Source organism: Nothobranchius furzeri, chromosome 3 (assembly GCF_043380555.1).
Source record: "Nothobranchius furzeri strain GRZ-AD chromosome 3, NfurGRZ-RIMD1, whole genome shotgun sequence".
NCBI classification, from domain to species: Eukaryota; Metazoa; Chordata; class Actinopteri; order Cyprinodontiformes; family Nothobranchiidae; genus Nothobranchius; species Nothobranchius furzeri.
In genome coordinates, this window is record NC_091743.1 from 76,438,479 (window position 1) to 76,461,513 (window position 23,035).

Genomic DNA, 23,035 nt, shown 5'->3' on the forward strand with positions numbered 1-23,035 from the left:
AACAACTGCAACAGATGGGACTGAAACTTGCAACCCTGGATGGGCAATCAACTCCTCTGCCACAGTGGCTTCATTGTAGAAAAATGGTGCAAGAAGGTTTATTGTCTGGAATAACGTAGATTTTCCCTTCGTTTCTGCTCCGGAACATAGGAGCAGCCGTGTGGTTGACTGAACTGGCTACTGGGATGTATGCAGCTGGTTTTGACTGCACACTAGTGACATGACAGAATGTGGTCAACACTCATGTGAGTCAAAACTTCAAGGACAGCACGAGTGTAATGGAATGATGGAAGTGGTGCTGTGCCCTTGATGGTGTGAAGGACATAATTACTATCCCTACTTACACAACCCTTCACACAGGAGGAGAGAAATCCCACCAGTTTCAGCCTTGTTTTGACTTGGTTCCAGAAATGCAGAACCTTCCATTTACACTCTCACTTACATTGTCGGTGATCAAATGATCAGATATTTTTGAACATCTTTTCTTGGCAATTCTCTTTTTTTGTATAGGGTTGCTGCAGCCCAGAAAAAAACACCGGTTTCCCTATGGGGGCATTACGGAGTGGAAACCTTCCTCATGGTGCTAGATGTTGAGTGGCAGGCCAAACAAACAAACAGCACCAACTGTTTATCTTTTACAAACATGTGCAGCTAATTATGGGAGACATATCCTCCAGGACTAAGAAGATAAACTATTCCAGTCCGCCCACAACACCCTAAATCTGAATCGATCATTTCTCATTTAACCTCCCTTTAATTGGCAGCAATTAACAGATCTCCAGCTCTGGAAAAAAGCCCACTGGAGTGCCCTCCTTGGACTCTCTGAAACATAACTCCTTCTTGGCATGTCCTTGTTGGGAGGAGGACTAATACCCCCACCATTAGCAGGCGGGCCTGTTGTCTTGCTTTAATCAGACCAGGCCCTGCTGCGCCTAATACGGTTGACGTGACGCTGCTGCTTTCTCATTCACAACAGCTGCTCCACTCCCAGACCCGGGCTTATGCAAATCTCTTTTGTTGGAGACCATCAAATCTTTTTCCTCCTCTCTCCTTTCAACAGGCTCACAGGCAGAATGAGGAAAAACACAACTGAAACATTCAAGGGTGTTTTTTTCATCAATCACCTCCTTTTGCTTTAGTTAAAGAACTCCATCTTTCTTTTCCTTCCCTATGGTTTCAAATACAACCACTTTCCCTCTCCCTCAAAGTCCTTCTCTCATTTTCACGTCTCTCAGTCCTTCTTTACCCTTCCCAATCCCGCTTTCGTCTATCCATCCCGGCCTTCTCATTTCCAAACCTCCGTGTCAGTCTCAGATTCAAATTCAAACGGCTTCATTGGCATGACAAGAGAACGCCTCGCCTCGACTCATTCTCTGACAATGACCCTTCACAAAGCTACGCGCCCTGGCCCACTAACCTCCAGTCTGGTTGGGAGTACAGACTGTGTGATGTTGAGGAAGGGCAGCTGAGGCTTGTCTGCCGGGTCAGATCTGTGGACAGCCACACTTTGAGCATGTCAGCAACATATTTGTGTGTGAGACAGCCCTGACAGGGCTTCTCTGTTCAGAGCTGCACAGATTACCATCTTCTTTTGATCTTGGGGCTCTTCTGCTTGTGGGTGCGAAACGCTTGTGTCAAACGGTTCATATCTGAACTAAAGAGTAACTGTCCGACTCCTGCAGAAGTGATTTGAAATTGCACAAACAATTGGAAAACTATGCGTACTTGTGCACGGCATCTGGAGAGGGTCAGAGTCGGTGCGATAGTATCCATTGCGGCAAATGCAGTTCATGGCGCCTTCGCTGGTGGTGCGGCTGTTAATGGGACACTGCAAACAGGACTCATCTCCCTGGGTTGACTTGAAAAATCCTGACGGACAGGCTGAAACAGAAGGGAGAAAAAGAACAGAGGTTTTCAGTGAATCTGATAATTACTGTAATTGAACTGCACCTTATGTACTGTATGTAAATGAATGATGTATCATGCAAGAGCAGTAATCATACAGTGAGTCGCGGGTTAAACATATTTAAAGAGGACATTTTGTGTTTTTTCCACAGGTTATAAAAGTTCTGTGGTGGATACACAGCATGTTCTCAGAACTAAACCCCTCTCACATGAAGTACACCTTCCAGAATGAGCCGTTTCAGGGCTCTGTCGCTTTTAGAAAACAAGCTGGAGCTGACCACACCCACCCAACCCCCGCTCAGGCTGCTATAGGCCGGGAAGCTCCAATATCTGGGAGGGGCTCAGAGTAAAGCCACTGTTCCTCCAGCAGGAGCTCTCTCTTGCAAATGAGAGGTTGTTCTATTCTACATTTTGTGACATCACAAATGGGGCAGTTTTGAAACAGCTTGTTTTAGGCACCTAAGTACTAAAACCAAACAGAATATGGATGAGTTTTATCACCACTGGAGTGTTTATAGAGGCAGAGAGACCCACAAGGCAGCACAAAAGTGTCTCCTTTATAAAAAATCTAATCAAATTTTAAAGTGAAGTGTTTCCTTTTGGCTTTTTGGTGACAACAAAAAGTGAGCTGAATCAAAAAAAAACCTTAAAGTTCAGCCATAAATAAAAAAGAAAGACATGCATGCTAGCCTGGTACTCTATAGACACAGCACCGGAGCAACATGTTGCTAGTTTGCTTTGAATTATTCACTGTGCTGTATTTTCCCAGGGAAATGTCTAAAGTGCTACACTTTCCTGTTAAAAGCCCTGTCAAAGGCGCCTCTCTGGAAGGTTGAATTCATCACTGCCACGGTGATCACCACCACATCTGCCTCTGTGCATCTGCTGGTGTGAGGATGAATCACCTGCTGTACTTGAGCTGAATCTGTTTGTGCCTTGCCATGAGCGTTTGTGAGTTCAGACATAAACAGAATAACCGACTGTCTGCAAAATCCATTTATCCTCCCCTCTCCAGTCACATTTTTGTCTAAAACCTCACTGGTTAAAAGGTAAAAAACATAAAAATGCTTTCCGGCGTTTGCACCTGCGCCACATCGAGAGCTTTTCTTAAATCTGGAGCCAAAGAAGGCTACGGTCTTGCTTCAGGTAATCCAGCAAACACCTGCTCCACTGATAGAAAATAAAATGTAGTGGTTTAGAGACAGATGTGATGGAAGTAGAGTAACCTGAAAAACTCACACATGGGACTTTGTTTCTAAGCCTTGATAAAACCCTTCAGGTCTTCCCCTACATATTTGCTCTCTTTCATTCAGATGAATGAAAATACTATTTTTTTCCTAACATTGCACTCTTTTTTTTCCAGTTTTACGTAATTTTAAATTGAACATAGCCATTTTACACCCTGTTGTCTATTTCTCCAATTTAACCCTTTCTATTCTAACATAAACAAAATCAAACCCTTATTTTCTAACAAAGAGTTGCTACAGACAGACCCCTCACAGTTTAAGGCACAGAGATATCGCCACTAAATAGTATCATTACATAATGATGACAAGTTACTAATAATTACACTCTTTTTACGTAGGAAAAACACATAAGAGATGAAGTTTTTTCTATTTTTTTGGACTAAAACTGCAAAGGTGTGCCATCTTTTAAAGGCGCAAAGCAGAAATCTCACATGTTCTAAAATAAACCTGAAATAATATTAAAGATCTTCTCACAAAGTATGAGCTTTGACATATTTTTCTTTTTCCATGATTGATGGGGGGAAAAGGTTCTGGGCACTGAGCGAAACATGAGGCCTGGACATTCACACTGCCAGTCAACAGGGTCTGTTAATGAGGCCCAGGCAACAGCTATGTGGGGAATTGAGATCAGACTTAGGAGGCCCAGTGAGAGTGTGGGGCTCTGAGGAGCAACACCGTAGGAAGCAGCATAAAGACAGAGTTGGGTGGGGGGTTGGGGGGGGGGGGGACGATGAAAACAAAGAAACAAGGAGGGAGAGGTGGGGAACTGTTGTGTCTGGGAGTTTTTCCTCTAAAGGAATTTATCAAATTGGTGTCCCAATGTTAAATGAATGTGCTGTGACACATAGTTCATAAAACAACTGGAGCAATTATTTTAAAATGTGCAAAAAGAGGAAACTGGAAGGAAATAGCTGACTAGTACACACATGATGCCAGCCGGGTTCCTGGTGGACAACGCACAAGTCAGTCATTTAAATGTTCCCACTGGGAAATCAAACCAGTGAAACTTGTATATTCATTCACATTACAACACTTTTTAAAGAAGATTCTCATTTACAAATATTTTATTACACTGCATATCCAACGGAAGGATAAAATCTGATTGGCTGACAGCAACGTGATTCGTCCACTGCTGAAGTTCACTCATAGGGTAGATGTTTCATCTTCAAAATAACACAAATCTGAAGGAGTTCTGCTGTGTGGTGGAGTTGCTAATGCTAATGGTTAGCTTCTACTAGCCAAAACATCTTCTGCTCTCTTCTGGACGCTAAATCAACAATGGCCTTCCCCGGTTGCTAGTCAAGATAGGTGAGTCCACGAATGCTAATTTACAGCGTGATTTTCTAATCCGAGCATCTTCCCGTCTGGCACCGGATTACCTGTCTGATCTTGTGACTCGTTATGTGCCAAACCAGGCATTGAGATCTGCTGACTGCTTGCTGCTTCACGTTCCCACAATGAAAGACAAAACGCGGGGTAGCGTACTTTTGTCTACGCTGCTCCGTCCCTCTCGAATGCTCTTCCTCTCTCAGTGAGGCTGGCACATCCCCTTTTTACGACCAGGCATTTTTAAACCCTTGACTTTTTATTAATTATTTTTATAATGTTATTTTTATTGACCGTGATTATCTGCTTTGTTGTGTTTATGATTTTATGTTGTGTTTACTTTTTATCTGTACAGCGCTCTGGTCGGCTGCCATGCCGTTTTTAAATCAGCTTTATAAATAAAGTTGGTATGGTATGATCAATTTAGGGGCAGAAGACTATTTTCACATCCAGTCTTCATGTGAAACTCAGGGATGTAAGAAAATATCGATATTGCATTATATTGTGATATTTCTTCCTGCGATAATTTATCGATATTCAAAAGCTCAATATCAAAAATGTCAACATTGCAATATATCGTGATATTTTCCTCTGCAATACTTTATCGATATTCAAAGGCAGTCTATCTAATTTTTGGAAGAATTTGCACGCAAACATTTGTGTATTTTCTTTTCTTTTGGTGCAATTCAAATGCCGACCACTAGTTGGCAGCAGTGTGCAATGGGTTTTGTTTCCACCAATGAAATGTAAATCTTTATTATGGTTTAGATACCTCATATTAAACATGTCACATAACAGTTTGGACTGTTTGTTTAATTTTCCTACAATAAATTCAGTCTAAAAACATGGCTAATAACGTCTGACTGAATGTAAAGAAATACATGGTGATGTATCGTCTCCCCTGTATCGTGATAACTATCATATCACCAGAATTTCACCAACACCGATCCCTAGAATCTCAGAGTGACCGATCATCAAAATGGTTTCTCAGTAACTTGATGAAAACTGAGAAAAATCTGTGCTGCAACTCTGAAACATGTTATTCTTGCAGTTTATGTTGTTTACAGAAAACATAAATACATAAATCAGAATTAAAATAGCCAAAGAATGACTGAACAAGGATTTTTAACTCTGACATTAAAGTTTTTAATTTTTGCTGCATTGCTCCCTGAGATAATATTGATCAAGAGGGCTAAACCAATTCAGAAACTGCTGTTTTTGTGAGAACTTTCCCCACACTGGTTCAAAAGAACATGGTATTGTATGTCTTGGCATTCTTATGTGTTTTGCCACAGTCATTATTTTAGGGAAAAATTTGGGGAATTTCCACTTATACTCAGATGACAGATTTAAAGCGTTGCACAGTTGGCTGGTGTCAGATGTAGAGCAGCAGAGACATGGAGAGCCGTGATTAAAAATCAGAACAGGGCTTTAATTCCCTTCCTCCTTGCCTGCCCAGACTGCTGCTGCTGAGCTGTTTGATCATTATGTTGGCAATGCAGTAAAACACATGAGAACTAAAGGCAACTTTCCTCCCCGTCTCCTCCGATGTGGAGTACCGTTCTGCCACGCAGAGGTAATTAATGTACGAAAACTTCACTGACAACAGCTCCGTTGATGCTTTTCCACACACGGCTATTATTATCATCAATGGCATCGAGTGAACGGAGTGCATTTGTCTCCTCTCACTGTGAAGTCAGAACATGGGACTGACAACAATATGTGGCAATAAGTCAGAAACAAAAGCCACATAGAAGCGCTTCACTTCAGCCTTGATTTAACAGTTGTCGTGTCAAAAACGGTAAATCACCTGAAAACGCTTCAAAGCACACCACAGGAATATTCACGCTTAAATCTCAACCCTGAAAACAACGAAACCACTGGAGAACGAGGATTTTATTTTTAGCCCTGTTTGATCGTTCAGGCATCGTGTTTTATTACTTTAATCTTCAATGCTACTTCTTAAAACATCTCCTGAATGCCCCCTACACACACACACACACACACACACACACACACACACACACACACACACACACACACACACACACACACACACACACACACACACACACACACACACACACACCAAACCCCCAGCTGCTTGTGTCTGCCAATGTTTACGAGTGCTAATAATATATAGCAACATAAAAGCTTTAATTAGGGGTTTTTGTGAGACTCGCTGAATAAATATAGTACAGGAGAAGCTGTGAGGTAAGGTAAGTGACTGCATTCAGGTTATAGTTGGTTTTTATAGCAGGTATTTTGCTGGTTATTTCAAAGGTTTCCTGAACATCACAGTCAGAAAGATTTATAGTGCACGGAAGAAGAGACTAGAAGCAAAAAAACATCAAAATGGTATGAAAAATGTGGGTTCGTGGGGATATTTATGTGTGTGAAGATAAAAAAGAAGAGCTAATGTGAACAGCTGTGCTTGGTAGGCTAGAGGAAACAGACAAAAACAAAGGGCACTAAGTGATAAGCAAACCCAAGGATTAAAGCCTAGTTTATGCTTCTGCGTTGTTACGCAAACAAACCAGTATGCGGCGTTGGGAGGGCTCTCCAACAGGAAAGCAAGGACGGATGGAGTCGTGCCCACTTTTCTAAACATCTGTCAAACGACAGAACGCACGCTTTTTAATGGTCAGGATGTCGCTTCTTTTAAATTAGTCGAACTTGGAGCTTCCTCCATCTGCTACACATCTTTAGGGGCAGATCTGTGGCCCCTCACACTCTCCATTGGACGCTCCTATAGAGAAACCTTACATATACAAGCGCGTGTACACACACAGGTGCTCACATGGTGCTCTCATAAGTATGGACTTGGGTACGTTCAACACATCTTAAGGCTGTGGTTGGCACTAAATGCACTGTGATTTATTATCGTGATTGTTCAGTAAAACAATGTTGATTTTATATTTCCTCATCAGGTTGACGCAGTGATAGCTTGCTCTTGTTGTATTGTTGTGGGTTGTCTTTCTCTTTCTGCAGGTCTAGAAGCAGACTCCTGTTCATCATTGACTGTTTATTTTTGTGGAACCCCTACAGCACCGCCATTACCTTTCAAAAAAATTAAGAGAGCCCATGACTTCTAATGGAGCAGCTTGAAGAATGCCTCACGGAAAAACTATGAATGTTTATCCACCCGTGACTGGACGTGTAAAAAGAGGGTCAGCAAGCGTTTTATTTCTGGATGAAAATGACGGGAAACATGGGTATAGAGGTGGCGATTACTGGTGAGTTGCTTTGCAACACTCCCCAGGTGATGGAGAAATCAGAAGGCAAAACGTCTCCATCAATGCGTGTGCATCTCTCCCTCGTGGAGCTGATGCAAAAGCATAAACTAGGCGTGAAGGCTGGTTTATACTTCTTTGTCTGTGTCGGTGTGGAGACATGCAACGCCATTATCCATCACAGCTACGACTCTCCTACTGGCTCGCAAGGACGGACAAAGTAAAGCCCACGTTTCTAAATATCCTTCTAAAGATGAGACCTCAAGCCTGTGATTAGTCCGGACGCTGCTTCCTTTACCTTAGTCAACAGCACCGCCATTCCGCCTCAAAAAACTAAGACAAGAACCAAACATATCTAGCGACAGACACGCAGCAGAGTGAAGAACATCGCATGGAAAAAGTCCAACGATATAAACGTTAATACAGACGTGACTGAAAGAGTTAAAACATACACGGCAAACTCGTTATTTGAGTTTAGAGGTGGTGACTGCATGGAGAAGTGGAGGGCACATTTGTCTGTGTTAAATGTCTCTGAAGTACATAAACACACTAGAGATGCAACTGCACCGGCGGCAAGAAACCCCAGAAAAGAGCTACGCCCTCTGCTGTCTTGGCGGAGAAGTATAAAGTAGGCTTTGACATTTCTGTTTAATCTGTAAAACTTCTGGCTCTGCTCGGGGGGCCCTGACAGAAACTCAGAAATGCGACACAAAACAGTCCAGTTCAAAACCTCATCAATTGTTAAAAAAACAACCAAAAAGAGTCCATTTCACACCCCATCTCAGGAAAACCTCTTTGTCCAGCGTTCTGGAGCATCACGGTAAGTAGAGGACACTCTTCCGGCCCACTCTCTCCCTTTTGTCCCCCATTCATTCTTTTCAGGACCCACTCTCCCCCAAAACCGCTTTATATAACGAACACACTCTTAAAGAAGAGACGGGGGAGACAAAAACAGACAAGGGCTTTGTGCGCCTGTGTGTGTTTGTGTGTATGGTGTTTGAGGTGTGAAAGACAAAAGGCTGCAGGAGTTAAAAAAGATTCAGAGGTGCGAGGTTTGTGAGCACAGAGGGAAAAAGTGCGGAACGCAGTAGAATGGTCAGCATCAGTGGGATTCAGTATGCATGAATGGAGGGCGAAAGAGGTCATCGGATAAGTTCAGGCTTTTATTTAATTGTGTTGCACGTGGAAATGACAGATTAGTGTGTATCACAATGTGTTTTTCTTTCCTTTGTTATATCTTTCTCAGTGTATTACCACCGTACCTACCACCATAGCTTGTACCACTTACCATTGTAACGTCCAGCAATGGTCAGTTTTTAGGTACAGTTTGACCATTCAACATCTGGTCAAAAAGGAGACACGAGACTGCATGTGTCCCATTTAAATCAGCCTGCCTTCATCCCACCAGCTGGAGCTCAGAGCCTGCAGCTCTGAACACAGATAAAAAAATGTCAACAATAATGTTCTCTCCTCAAGGTCCAATCTTTCAGGATTCTTCATGCCTCCACATAAGGAACACTCGCAGCCCGGATTTCCTAAATCAGATATGAACTTCTACAACTTATAAGCTAGATATTCATTAAATAAACGTCTGTTTATTGCTACTTATAATTATTATTAGGGCTGCAGCTATCGAATATTTTTGTAATCAAGTACTCTATCAAATCTTGTATCGATTAATCGAGTACTCTAATAAATTACCCTTTTGTGTTTGTAAACCATTATATCAAATAGCATGTTATAAAATATGAAAGACCTCTTAAAATGAGCAAGCAATTGCCAGGTATTCTTCAAGTTTTATTTAAAATTAGTTTTCAAAACTTCAGCACTTCAACTTTACTTCACAGTAAACAAATGCCTGTGCAAAAAATAAGTTTACAACCTGAGCCGATGTTCCTCTCATGCGAGAATAAAACAGCACCAGAACCGCTCATGGAGCATGTGCAAACATGGCTCGCCAGCTATTTCCCTATTAACACACGTCCGTTTTAATTTCTACACTTTATTTCTCACACAATAACAAGGATCGTCGAGAAAGCATGTTTGCCGTGGTTATGTCAAATTATACTGAGAACAAAACATGTATTTACTTTCTTTCCATTTCCTCCGCCACTCTCATAAATACCTGTGTCCTCCTGTGGCAATCCTGAGGGAAAACATACATCAATAAAAACACAATAAAAAGTCAGACGTGTTGTATAAAAACTGCTATTTTTAGCACATTTTTAGGTCCAACATGTTGCTACCAGACGCACAGTGTGAGCTGAAACTGAGTGCTACAAGCGAAAAAGTCGCAGTGTCCGCAGAATATATAGCGGACCTCTGAGTTCGCTTGCAGAAGTGACATTTACATGAGGATGTTTCCTGGTCAGATGCTGCAGCATCGAGGATGTGGTGTTGTGGTAGGCTAAATCCATCTTTCAGTATTTACCGGTACACTGGACTACGTTATCCGCCTTACGACGTGAAAAATGGTCCCACACCTTTGACATTTTCTGTCTTTTTCACACTCCACCAGGGTCCACATTGTCCGCCATGGCTTAAGAGAAAGTTAAGTTACATTCGCTACTCGCGTGTGCATTCAGTGCAGTGTGTTTGTGCGTCACTTATTTCAGTCCGGGTGAAACATGACCCCGAGCGATTGCAAAGCCATGAATTAATTAAGTACGAATTAAACGAAGCCTCGAGGCAGAGAATTTGACTCTAGGCTTTTTTGTACTCAAATTATTCGAGGTACTCGAGGAATCGTTTCAGCCCTAATTATTATAATATAATGAAATGTTTTATTAGTCTGTGCTCAATGATTGAAGTTTGAAATGAATGTTATGTTATGATTACAGTGATTGAAATATGTTTCAGCATTTTTATATGACAAGGTCATCACCATTTGCACTCACACAAGGACAAAGTAAAGTTAGGTTAAACTCATGACACATAGATAGTCCTTTACCCAGATCAGAGCATCCGGTATCAAATAAGGCGTGTGTTTCTGATATTCTTGGTAATGCTCCTCAAACTTGTCAACCTCTGGTTGGCTACACAAATAAGATGAGAGCATTAAAACCAGATTACTCTGGTGATGCTTCAGTTCCAGAGAAAGCTTCAGACCGGCCATCTGAAGCAAAACCCTCTTTAACCCATCAAAGCTTTTGACACGTCGTCAAAACCTTTTTGCACCTGTGAAGGTGATACCGCAACAGTTCCTGCAGAACAAGCTGATATTGTTTAGACTCCTTAAGAGTCCCAGGCACGTGGTTCCATCCGTCTGTTGTGACCTAGAGACAACTCTAAGACTGGTTTAGTGGGACCGCAGTTTCTTCTACGGATCTCGGTGCCTGGAAGTCCGAGGACTTCGACATTCCGGAACTATCACGAGGGTCTCCGAGTGGGTATGTAGACACGACAGATTGCGTCTGATGTGTTTTGATAATAATCAACTTCATAGCTTAGCGCAACCCAAATTCTTTTACATCCAGAACTCAGCTTTCCTGAATACGGAAGTTCTGATAACACCGCATTCACACATAGGTTTCATACATCATATCTAGTTCCATCCATCACAGTAAAATGTTAATTAACTTATCATGTTTTAATTGTTAGTAAAATAAATTCTTACTTTTATAAACCTGACACTTTTCTGAATCAAAACAAAGTGTGCACAATCCCTTAATAAATAAATAATCCTAGAATCTTCTGATTAAACACCGTAAAGACCAAGCAGGTTTGATATTCTATATATTTAGATAGAGTATCACAGCTTATCGGTCATCAGTAGAGGTAATATATATTGAGCTCTTAAAGCGCTCAATTCTCAATCCCTACACCATGAAACCCGAGGCACTGTGAAGCCACAAGTTGTGTCTGGTTCTGGGAGTGATGGGTGAGCCAGACCCCGCTAACCCGGAACCCTCCTCAAACTCTGCACTTCCAAAGGGAAAACAAGCTAGCACTGTTTGCAACACAGGCTCTTGTGATTCAATTAGGAACACAGTCCTCTTGGTCGTCTAATTCAATCAGGCCTGTGTGAAAGCTATTAGACAACTGGCATTCGCCTCACCCCACACGTACACAAATGATATATTCATTTCTCCCCTGAGGTTTCATGTCCTGTGTAATCAACAGGTCTGGGACTCTGTGGTAGCCCACACACTGTTGTGGCTCAAAATGGATGGTGTACAAGATGCAAATCGGTCTACTCAAAATTTCACACAAGTTTATTTAATACTGAGGTTCCTATGTTTTCCCCAAATCACCAAGAACCAAAAAAAATATATATCTCAACTCAACTTTTAGTAGCACTTTCTAGAGTTCATGGATGGAATATACATATATATATATATATATATATATATATATATATATGTGTATATGTATGTATATATGTGTACAAACAATAAAAACAAATAAAGAAACATGAAAACAGCAACAAAGTCAATCATCCAGCAGAGTTAAACGCCAGGAAATTAAAATAGTTTTTAGGCCAGACTTAAAAGCCATCGCCAAGGGAAATTATCCGATATGTAAGGGTAACTCATATCAAAGTCTTGGAGCCACCACTGAAAACCTTAATCCTGGTCTTCAGCTACACCAATCAAGGTTTAAAACCATTAGAATAATTTTAAAATGTGTTTTAAAATAAACTGGCAGCTAGTGAAGAGCAGCGGTCCAAGTTGATAAAGAATCAGTAACGCTCGCTTTATAAGGCTAAATCAAACCTAATAAGCAATAAATCAATAATGAAATCATTTTGTCATAATGACTCAAGCCTAACTCAGCCTAGATGTGTATAAGCGGTGTGTAACGTAATAGATGTCTTGTCTCCACAAGCTCAACGGTGCGTTCTCTTCCCACCGTGAGCGTTTTAGACGTAAGCGTTCTACAAAGCTGGTTCTGCGATGTCACAAGATCCCAGAAGAGATGCAAGATCACACGTGATTTTGGTAGTTCACGCAATAACAAGCAAAGAGGATGATGACTGCATGTATCTAAAAGGTCTGTTGTTCCTTTTCTTTTCTGTTTTCTTCGGCTACGGAAGTCTCACAGGTAATGACGTACTATTTAATAGCTACAGTAAGTAAATCTGCACGTCTTTTATTTTGAACGTTTCCAAATGTTTCACACTAATTGTGTTTGACTTCCTGTCTGGCCCGATCTAAACCGGTGAGCTTGACACATTCTAGAAGCACAGCACGTAAAAGATTTAAAAAGCTAACTTGGCAGAGCGACGTGTCGCTACGTTTCTGGGACGTGTCTAAAATGTGCTGCTTTGCTGCCCCCACCCCACAGTGGCTAATTGCTGCATGCTACACTTCGCCGACGTTACGCCACACTTACGCTTCTGTAGAAAAAGACCAGCAAGTCTGTTTTTTTTTAAATTGTGCAAAATGTTGATTCATCAGTCACATAACTTACACAGTTCATATGACCCAACCCGGCCATCTCCCGTCGATGCGTTCGAGCACGTTTCATCGTGAGATTTAGCGCTCAAAAAGAGGCACATGTGATGAGATACAGGAGGACTCATGGACAATTTGAAATACGAGTTTGCTCCTCAGCATTTTCCTCTAAGCTGCATTTCCTCAGCAGTTGTCATAGAGCTCAGATTCCCAATCCTGCTCCTTCCAGCCAACTCCTCTGAGACAGATTAGGAGCCAAAATGAGCAGCAGATTAGCTGGAAATGTGGGACACCTGGGAAAAGAGTTCTAAGGATGCAGGAAGCTCAGCAAGCCCGAGGCTCAAAACACAGAGGAATGCACACACACATAAACACAATATATAGAACATACACCTTAATTAGACTTCAAACCCATACACACCACACGTAAACACATTTAGAGCTCATTTAATCCAGCTTCTTCCTATATATTTACGCCAAGACCTGAATAAAGAGGGATCGTAACGCTGCAACCTACTAATAAACCACATCTGGCGATTACCCAGAAGCAACTTTTAGCCCGCACTGCAGGGGCTCAACCTCGTATATGTGGCACACATACAGAGTTCACAATCTCAAGGAATGGTATTTACGAGGACAAAAAGGAGTGCAGGGAGCTGTTCATAATGCCACTCACATCTAAAAATAGGCTGTGAGGAAAATGTTGGTCATGAACCAAGTGGGGTGAATTCATTTCCATTAAGTGACCTTATTTCTCATTATCTCCTCATTTCCACCCAGAAATAACAGGATGAACCGGCCGGGCATCGCTACACAGCAGCTCATAATCACAGAGCAGTTTTACTGTATTATCATAAAAAAACAAATAGAAGTTTAATTATTCATTCATATAGATTCAGCTCATTTGTCTTTCCACAACACATTAATTAATTATGAATGAAAATATATAGTCCTGCAAATCTCTCTCTCTCCCTCTCACTACCCAGATGGAGAGATGTGAGTGAGCTGCATTATCAGTCTGCTCATTCTGCTGGAGCAAAGATGTTATAAAAGGCTGGAGTTGTTCTGTCCTTGACTCGTGTTTGGAACGAGAGCTCACTTGGTACGAAGACGGATAAAGAACCGCCAGGATGTTTATTTCTGACACAAGGTGTGGTTAATCTGAGAAGCTAAATGATTAATGATCAAAGTAGACACAAATATAAGGGCTATAGCTTTGTAGCATAAGTAACGCTTTAATGCTGTCCTAGAAAAGGTCTATTTTTATGTGATTGTTACAAGAACATTGAAACAGTCAAGCTACTCTCAGAACTAGGGGTTGTATCAACTAGTCGACTAGTCGGCTAGTCAGCTAGTCGACCTCACTGCTCTGTAGTGACTTTTTATTCCTTTCATGGACTAGTCGCTGTCACATGATAATGACAGCAGGTGATGAGCCCCTGCGTGTTGGGAGGCGATGCGCTGTGCCAGAGCGTCGGTATCTGACGCCCGCGGTAAAACGGACATTTCAGCGAATTGTGACCTTTACCCTCTTGCAATTTAAACTTACCCTCTTTTTAATGTGGACTTTGAGTCTGATAATGAAGTTGATGATGATGATGATGATGATGATAAAACTAAAAATATTTGCAAATATTAATCTAATTAGGGAGAAAGGACAAATTATTTCATTATAAATTGTTGAATTATCAAAACAGCCAATTAAAGACGCATTAATGAGTCCAACCATTTACCAACAACGTGTTGTTTATTAGTGCATTCAAATATAAGTGTTCAGAATTGAGGGGCATATTGTTAAAATCACAATGTTCTCATGAGGAATATCAGTTATAAATACCAAAGGCGAGAAAAGAAAAGCTGAAGAATGAATGATCTGAACCAGAGGTTACTGTCTGATAACTACCAGCTGTCACAAGAACAGGAGCTAACAGATGAAAGAGGAGAAACGGCAGACATCTGCATGCAGAACTGTAATGATGTCTGGATTTTCACATTTTTCTTATTTTAATATTCATTTTTTCCGTTGTTATATGAAAAAAGAGGAAAAACTGTGGAAAAGTGAAAATACAACAATGTGAGCCAACGCAGTCAGTACAAACACTCAAAGACGCAAGATGTTGAATTTACTTAACCAAGTTATGTCAACTGGTTCAAACCAGCTCAGTGGCCTAGTGGTATAGTGTGTGCCCCAGTACTGGGAGAACGGGGTTTCAGACCAGTCGGGTCAGACCAAAGACCAAAGAAATGGGACCCAATGCCTCCCTGCTTGACTCTCGGCTTTAAGGGGCGGGACTGGGGGGGTTAGTTCTCGAACGCAGCCACAGCTGCAGCTCACCGCTCCCTATGGGGATGGGTCAGATGCAGATTTCACCAGTGTGTAGTGACTAATGGGACTTTAACTTTAATCCTAACTGTTGAATGTGTTTAACATATTCACGTAGATTATATATATATATATATATATATATATATATATATATATATATATATATATAATCACTCTTTACATTTCAGCAGCTAGGTTTAACGGAACCAGCTTACATAACTTAGTTAAGTAAATTCAACATTTCCATTTTTTGAGTGTACTTAAAGAAGGTGTATGAGTAAGGCCAGAGGGCAGGTAATAATCGGGAATACGTTTTCATATCGGTTAACATGTACAGGGCTGCCAACTCTCACGCATTGTGACCCTCTTCACACGCTGTCACGCCACACCTCCAACATCGCTCACGCCACACCTCCAACATCGCTCACGCCACACCTCCAACATCGCTCACGCCACACCTCCAACATCGCTCACGCCACACCTCCAACATCGCTCACGCCACACCTCCAACATCGCTCACGCCACACCTCCAACATCGCTCACGCCACACCTCCAACATCGCTCACGCCACACCTCCAACATCGCTCACGCCACACCTCCAACATCGCTCACGCCACACCTCCAACATCGCTCACGCCACACCTCCAACATCGCTCACGCCACACCTCCAACATCGCTCACGCCACACCTCCAACATCGCTCACGCCACACCTCCAACATCGCTCACGCCACACCTCCAACATCGCTCACGCCACACCTCCAACATCGCTCACGCCACACCTCCAACATCGCTCACGCCACACCTCCAACATCGCTCATGCCACACCTCCAACATCGCTCACGCCACACCTCCAACATCGCTCACGCCACACCTCCAACATCGCTCACGCCACACCTCCAACATCGCAGGCTGATGAATCAACCTCCCATCCCGCTCTGACGGTCGGTGAACAGGGTGAAACGGTCCACGCTTTCATGCAGGCAGATCACTTGACAACTTGCTCTCCAGAGGATGTCCGTTTAGGTGGAGTGACACTGAGCTGCAGATGGCTGGGGTATGGATGGAGGCAGGCCCCCAGTGTCGGCATTAATCTCCATTTAGGACGGATCGTAAACTTGCATGATCTACATCACGCTGAATTAACCGACGCTGTACCCCATCATTTGCTACGATGGATCATTAATGACCTGCCAGCTATTAGAAATCGTGGTGTAATCCTCACACTCACTATGTAAACCGTTTGACAGATGTGAGAATACTTGATGATCAGCTGGTAACAAATATTCAGGTGAAATTATTTTAGTCTCATATTTGCTTATCACATTTTTAAAGTTGGCTTAAGGGGAAAACCTGGTCCACCAGTTACCATCACATCAGCATTTTAAAACCAAAACCAAATGTGCATTTATCTGTAATATGAGATGGCTAGGAACAGAGACATGGAGGTGGTCACATGTCAGGGTTAAGCTGTTATTACTGAGGACAACAGAAATAAGTCCTAGCGTTGCCTTCAGGAGAACAACTCACCTGCTCTCCTCTCATCCAGAAACACCCAACAACCAATGGCTGATGACTTTACAGCAGCACCCCCCAACCCCTATAAACAGTGACTCGCCTATCAAACCGCATGTTTCTCCCTCAACTCTCTAAGCCTCAGATTCATACATGTTTAAGGCATTTATGAAGGACTGTGTTTACACCATTTGCTTTTCCAGACGCACCGATCGATGCATCTTAACTCTTTATGAGTTTTGACTGCAAGTGCCTCAGCCACCCCGAACCCCCAAATGTGCCCTTTTCTCAAGGACAGCCGGTTGCTAGGGCAACGGGGGCCTATTGCTATGTCAGGCAGCTTTGCCGCTCTGTTCTGCAGGCTGCACCCGGACCTTCCAGCTCTGATCACATCCGCAGACTGCTGATGACAGGGTGGGGGAAGCAGCGTGAGGATAGGAGATAAAGAGGTGGCGAATGTAGCAGTGGAACGAACTGATGATAAATAACCTCAATGACCTGCTGAAGGCATGAAGTGTGTCAGTGGAGAATTCATCCTCATTTTGAAAGAAATGGTGTGCAACCCTTCATGAATTATGCCGCCCGGTCCGTGGAATGAACAACCTGTAAATGTTGACCCGACGTTTTCACACCTTCCCAGAATTTGCAGAATACCATCAGCGCCACATCGATATCAGTCCTTCTGTCTGATTTTGGCAGTTAGCCTTAATTTTCTGTCCAAAGACAGCAGCTCAAGTGGCTGGCTTCCTCGCCGGCACAGGTGAGACGTAAGCTGAGAGATGCACCATGGCGATGGAGGCTTTGTGCCAGGAGGCAGATGTAGGAAATAGCTGACAAAGGCAATTGCTTGTCTGTATGTGTCTTTTTGTTCATCTGTGTTTGTAAAGAGCAGCACACAGAGCAAAAGAGAGGAGAGAAAAGAGAGGCGAGAGGGGGTGAGGAGGGGGAGGAGGAAGGGACAGCTTTGCTTGAGTCCAAACAAAGACTGTAAGCGGCAGCTCCGAGCTCAGCAGCAGAGGCTCCCTAAGGTGCAGTCTAGCTGATGGGCAGGTGGCATAAAGGGGCTGCGTGTTGTCCAGTCAGTGGGGACGAGGGGTGTCACGGGGGGTGTCAAGGAAAGAAGCAGCTGGTGTTGGAGCCCATCACTGTACAAGTATACCACTTCAACGCATAGGTACAAACGCACAGAACACACCAGCATGCACGCTTCAATCAAAGTAGATAAACAGTATCTTGAGCTGGAGTGTGTGTGGTTCAGAGGCTGAGCTTTCTGTCTCTCCCTGGAGTGTGTTTATGAAAGATTACAGCGATTCTTCTGACCACAAGGCTTTAATGAGGCAGCGGGGTATCTAAGTGGACTCTCATATCCGTCTGATCTGTTAGACGAGAGGAAGAAGGAAGAAAAAAACAATAGCAGTGCGCTCGTGCACGATGTGCACACATTACACATCTGCATGTATGAAACTGGTGAAGATCCAAAGGGGGAAATAAATGAATAAAAACAAAAAGAGTCGAGTTGAGCAGGAATTTCCCATGACTCGTTTTGGAATAAAGTGGGCGGGTGTTGTTATCAGAGGAACGGGGAATGGCTCAAAAATCCCTAACAACCAAATACCACCTTAAAAGATGCCACATGAAAGTTCAAAGCAGAACATTTCCCACTTCCTAACAAAATAACGTGCATGAGCTGGCTGTGTTGGGTAGAGCTGCTTAAACACTTAAAATAACCCGATCGTAGCTGCTGAGTGGCGAGGTGGCCCATGCTCATTTCTACTGTGAACAGATTGACTAATTAGCTTTTCTGTAATGGATATGTCTAAAGCACAGGATCCCTGAGCTCTTCATCGCCCCCTATGACTGCATCCTTAACCTGTGAAAAGAGGGGCGTGAAAGGCTGATCTCCCTGTGCAGACCCCTCAAGTCAGTGGAAGAAATGAAGCACCTCGCTCACAAAGAGGAATCGGACCTGATCCTAGGGAGGAAGAAGAGATATAGGGAACCTCTGTGTTACCGTGGTAACATCACAGCTGTAAGGTTTATCCAATATGCTTCTTTTTTCCCTCCCTTCCTCCCATCTCAACTGTGCAATAATAAAAACACAAAAACAAATAGAACAATGATGATTACAACATACATCAGACTAACAAATGTTTTTTATAAAAATATTAACAAGTATTACAAATGAAACATTTTCCTGTTCAAAAAAGGAACCGGAAGAAGCCTAAACCTCTTTGATCCCGCCCCTTTTCTAACGGTTGCTTCAGTTATTCCATGTAGCTAACATGTTTGGATGCTGGGCCTAAAATTGCTACTAAATAAAAATTGTAATTGTTAGTACTAGTATGTATATACCTGTATAAGTGCTGGGCCCATCCATGATGAAGTCCGCCTGTCTTGTGTTCACATAAATACTATTTCAGACCCAGTAAATTTACACAAATACAAATGATACAAATTACAACTCTGAACAGACGGATGCAAAACAGCAAGAATTGATTAGAAGTACGTTAAAGACCAAGTTCACTGAGACTTTCACTTGTTTTTTATAGTATTGAATAATCAGAGTTTCACAGGCGGGCTGACTATTCCCTGTATTAGCTACCGATAGAAGATAGACAAGGCAAAGCTCGGATTATAAATTGTAAAACAATTAGCGCTAACATTCACGGACTCGTTCATCTTGGCTCTTCTGGCGAGGAAGGCTGTTGTTGGTTAGGTGACAGCAGAGAACTTCTCGACTAGTAGAAGCTAACTGTTAGCATTAGTAACTCCATCTCACAGCAGAACTCCTTCAGACTTGTACTAATTGTGGAGCTAAAACATCTATATTGTACAGCAAACGGAGTTACTGGTAGTCACGTTGCTGTTAGCCAATCAGAGCAGAGATGTCTGAATATTAGGGAATAAAACTCCTGCTGTCTGAAGCTCAATAGCTCACCACTAGTTACTGAAACAGGAGGGCCAGAGCTTTGTTTGCAAAGAAACTAACTCACAAGGCACTCATTTACACTGGAGACCACATCAAATGTGCTGGAAATAATGAACGAATCTGGTCTTTAATTGTAGATCCGTTCAAATCATAGATTTAAGTAAAAGGTTTGGAAGTTTGGGCTTTTAATTTGATATTTATGACTCTTTATTGCTAGATAAACATGAGTCATAAACAAGCCAAAACACTGGAGTTGAATACTTATTTAGTCAACACATTTGCAGTGGTCTCTAGTAGGAATTAATGCCTTGGAAGTTGATCTCAGGGGGGAAAACACCGGTGCACTAGGGCTGGGCAATAAATCAAAAATGTATCGTTATCCAAATTTCTGACTCTTATGGAGATTATTGTTCCCATGTCAATACATTTGATATTAAAAAAAAATATTAAAGATGTGTGTAGGTTGGCAACGTTCATGTCCGTTTAAGAAGCTGTACCACCTTGAGTCAAAGTAATACATGTGACAGCCCCATCTAGTGGACAAATATTGTTGCTGCGCATACCTGTAGTTATCGTCATTTATCGGTATCGAGGTGAAATCTTCAATATATCGTGATATTGATTTTAGGCCGTATCGCCCAGCTCTATGGTGCACCATTTACAGGAACAAGAAGTGAGCCACCTCACAGCTGAGCTTCAGACAGCTGTATTGGAGGCTTATTTCCTGAAATTTGGACATCTCTCCTCAGACTGCATAAGAGCAAAATGACTACCACCGATTTGCAACTTTGATGTTTTATCTCCACAAATAGCACAAGCCTGGAGGAGTTCTGCTGTGAGGTGGAGTTGCTACTGCTAAAGGTTAGCTTCTACTAGCCGAGACGTTCTCTGCTGTTTCCTGGACGCCAAACCAACAACAGCCTTCCCCGTCGTGAGTCAAGATGGGTGAGTCCATGAATGTTAAATTATTTTTAAGAGAAGGGATAAGAGAAATACTTCGGAAAAAGACTTTAAGTTACAGTGTGACGTAGATCTGTCAGGATTTTCAAATCCTAGAGTTTCACGTCTATTTTCTGTCAAAAGCTAATGCAGGAGAAAGGTGTAGGAGACTATTTTCATGTTCAGCCTGCATGAGTGACTGATTATGATCAGAAATAGTCATTAAAAATGTTTTTCTAAGTTCCACACCTTTAATGTGACTCATCTTCTGTAGGAATCTCAGACTTAGAAGGAATTAGTTGTGCAGCAAACCAAACAAATCTAACTGCAATGCAGCCTAGTAGCCCAGAGGCATAGTTTCTCTGCGAGATAGCTCAGCACACCCCAGCAGTGCATATCTGACATATCTATACAGGCTAGTGACATATCACCCTTTATGCTGATGCCAAGGTGCTGAAAAGGTCGTTGTAAAAAATATAAAGACTGGGTGCATGCATCTACCTCCTGGCATTCTCTTTGTCATGTACTGACAGTCATGTGATTCATGAAGACTACATTTATTTTTGCACCACAGGCCCTCAAAATCTGTTGCAGAGAAAAGCAGACAAAACAATTCAGAAAAAGTAGTCAAACACACACACACACACACACACACACACACACACACACACACACACACACACACACACACACAAAGCTGGATCAAAATCCAGTTTTGCAGCAATAATGAAGCTATAAAGGTTGATGCAGCCTCAAACAAGTGAGAGTCTGCAGAAAAATGACAGATTAGTCTTGGGTTCCTGGAGGCAGCAGGATTATCCCAGAGAGGCTAGTGGGGATCATGTCAGCTGCAGTCAGACTAAAATCCCTGTCTGCAGCACACATATGAAATGCCATGTGCAAACAATTTTTTACACATCTTAGCCTGGCAGAAATACCAGGTAGGTGTGGTTTTCAACAAAATGCCAGACAAGTCTGAAGCACAATCGTGTAACATGTGTGTCTCTGTGGTTAAGGTAGCTGTAATACCAACCACGTGCTCCCAACAAGCTACACCAATTGGGCCAAACACAGGTATGTTTGCACAAGAGGAAATCTGTGTTTTAGACAACAGGTAAATAATCCTTTTTATTAATGCTATGAGTTCCTGAAATGGGAAATAAAAGCAATATATAACAAACATTTCCCAAAAAGGCTAAAAACAAGCATTTGAAGAGGTAAACTACTAACTACCAGCACACAAACAGGGTTTGGCTCGAAAACCTCAGTTAGCTAGTGCTTAGTCCAGAGGAAGAGAGGACCATGGTTTCAGCACGAGTCCCGCATCAACAGAACTACAGAGATGACAGACAAGCCAGCACCACAAAGGCCCGATTGTGAAACGTCTGAATGGCTAAAGCAGGAGGAAGGACTCGTGTTCTCAAGGGGTTTGTGATGTGTCTGATAGCAATCTCCCAGCTGAGTGAAAATGATAGAAAGTCTTCTGGATGAATTACTTGTGTTGAGGTCAAAATCCTTAAATGAGCATTAGAGAATATAGAAATAGGGCTGGTAAATGAGTCAAAGTGAAAAATGGTTTTATTGAATTGTGTTGTTTCTTTTTTTAGGCCCTAAGATGAACAGACAAGGCCAGACAGCTTGAAGCTTGCCTTTGACAAGGGGGCACTTATCTTTGGAAGAACGAAAACATAACTAAAGAAGTGTTTAGGCTTGTTGTCTGAATGTTTTGATTACACTTTACTGTTATGGTGGATCTTAGCTGCTCAGAATACCAAAGCACTGACCTTGTTGATGATCACCATTTTGCAGCTCTTGAGTGGCAGACATCAAGACGTCAGAGCTGAGATTTAAATGATAGTCAGTCATTCAGGAATGGGACTCATGCCTGCTGGCATGATGTACTCACACAGATGAAATTAAAACATCTTTGCTTAGCTTATTTTGGACCTATTCCCATTATCATGTCGAGATATTATTGAGGTGCAAAGCTGATCCATACTCTTGATGCCGTCTGTGGCCTATCTTGTACTGTCACGCCAAAACTTTGTCCAATATTAAGGTAGACCATCTGCAGAAGGCCACATAAGCATGCACACATTAACAGATTGATGAAAAAAAGTATGAAACCAATGATTTATTAAGTGCTTGACATGGTTCCTGCATAAACAATGAATGCGTGAGCATGTCTGCTACAGACCATAATGATTACATGAGCTTATGC

General features: G+C 42.3%; 1 protein-coding gene across 4 annotated transcripts in view; it reads right to left on the reverse strand.

The window, feature by feature from the left end:
- The window catches only part of ephb2b (eph receptor B2b), a 168,672-nt gene that overhangs the window by 42,308 nt on the left and 103,329 nt on the right, over nucleotides 1-23,035 (reverse strand). For all 4 annotated transcript variants that reach the window (XM_054732884.2, XM_054732876.2, XM_054732879.2 and 1 more), the window contains exon 4: nucleotides 1,726-1,881. In XM_054732884.2, the coding sequence (XP_054588859.1) occupies nucleotides 1,726-1,881 (156 nt within the window). The remainder of the gene's footprint in view (nucleotides 1-1,725; nucleotides 1,882-23,035) is intronic.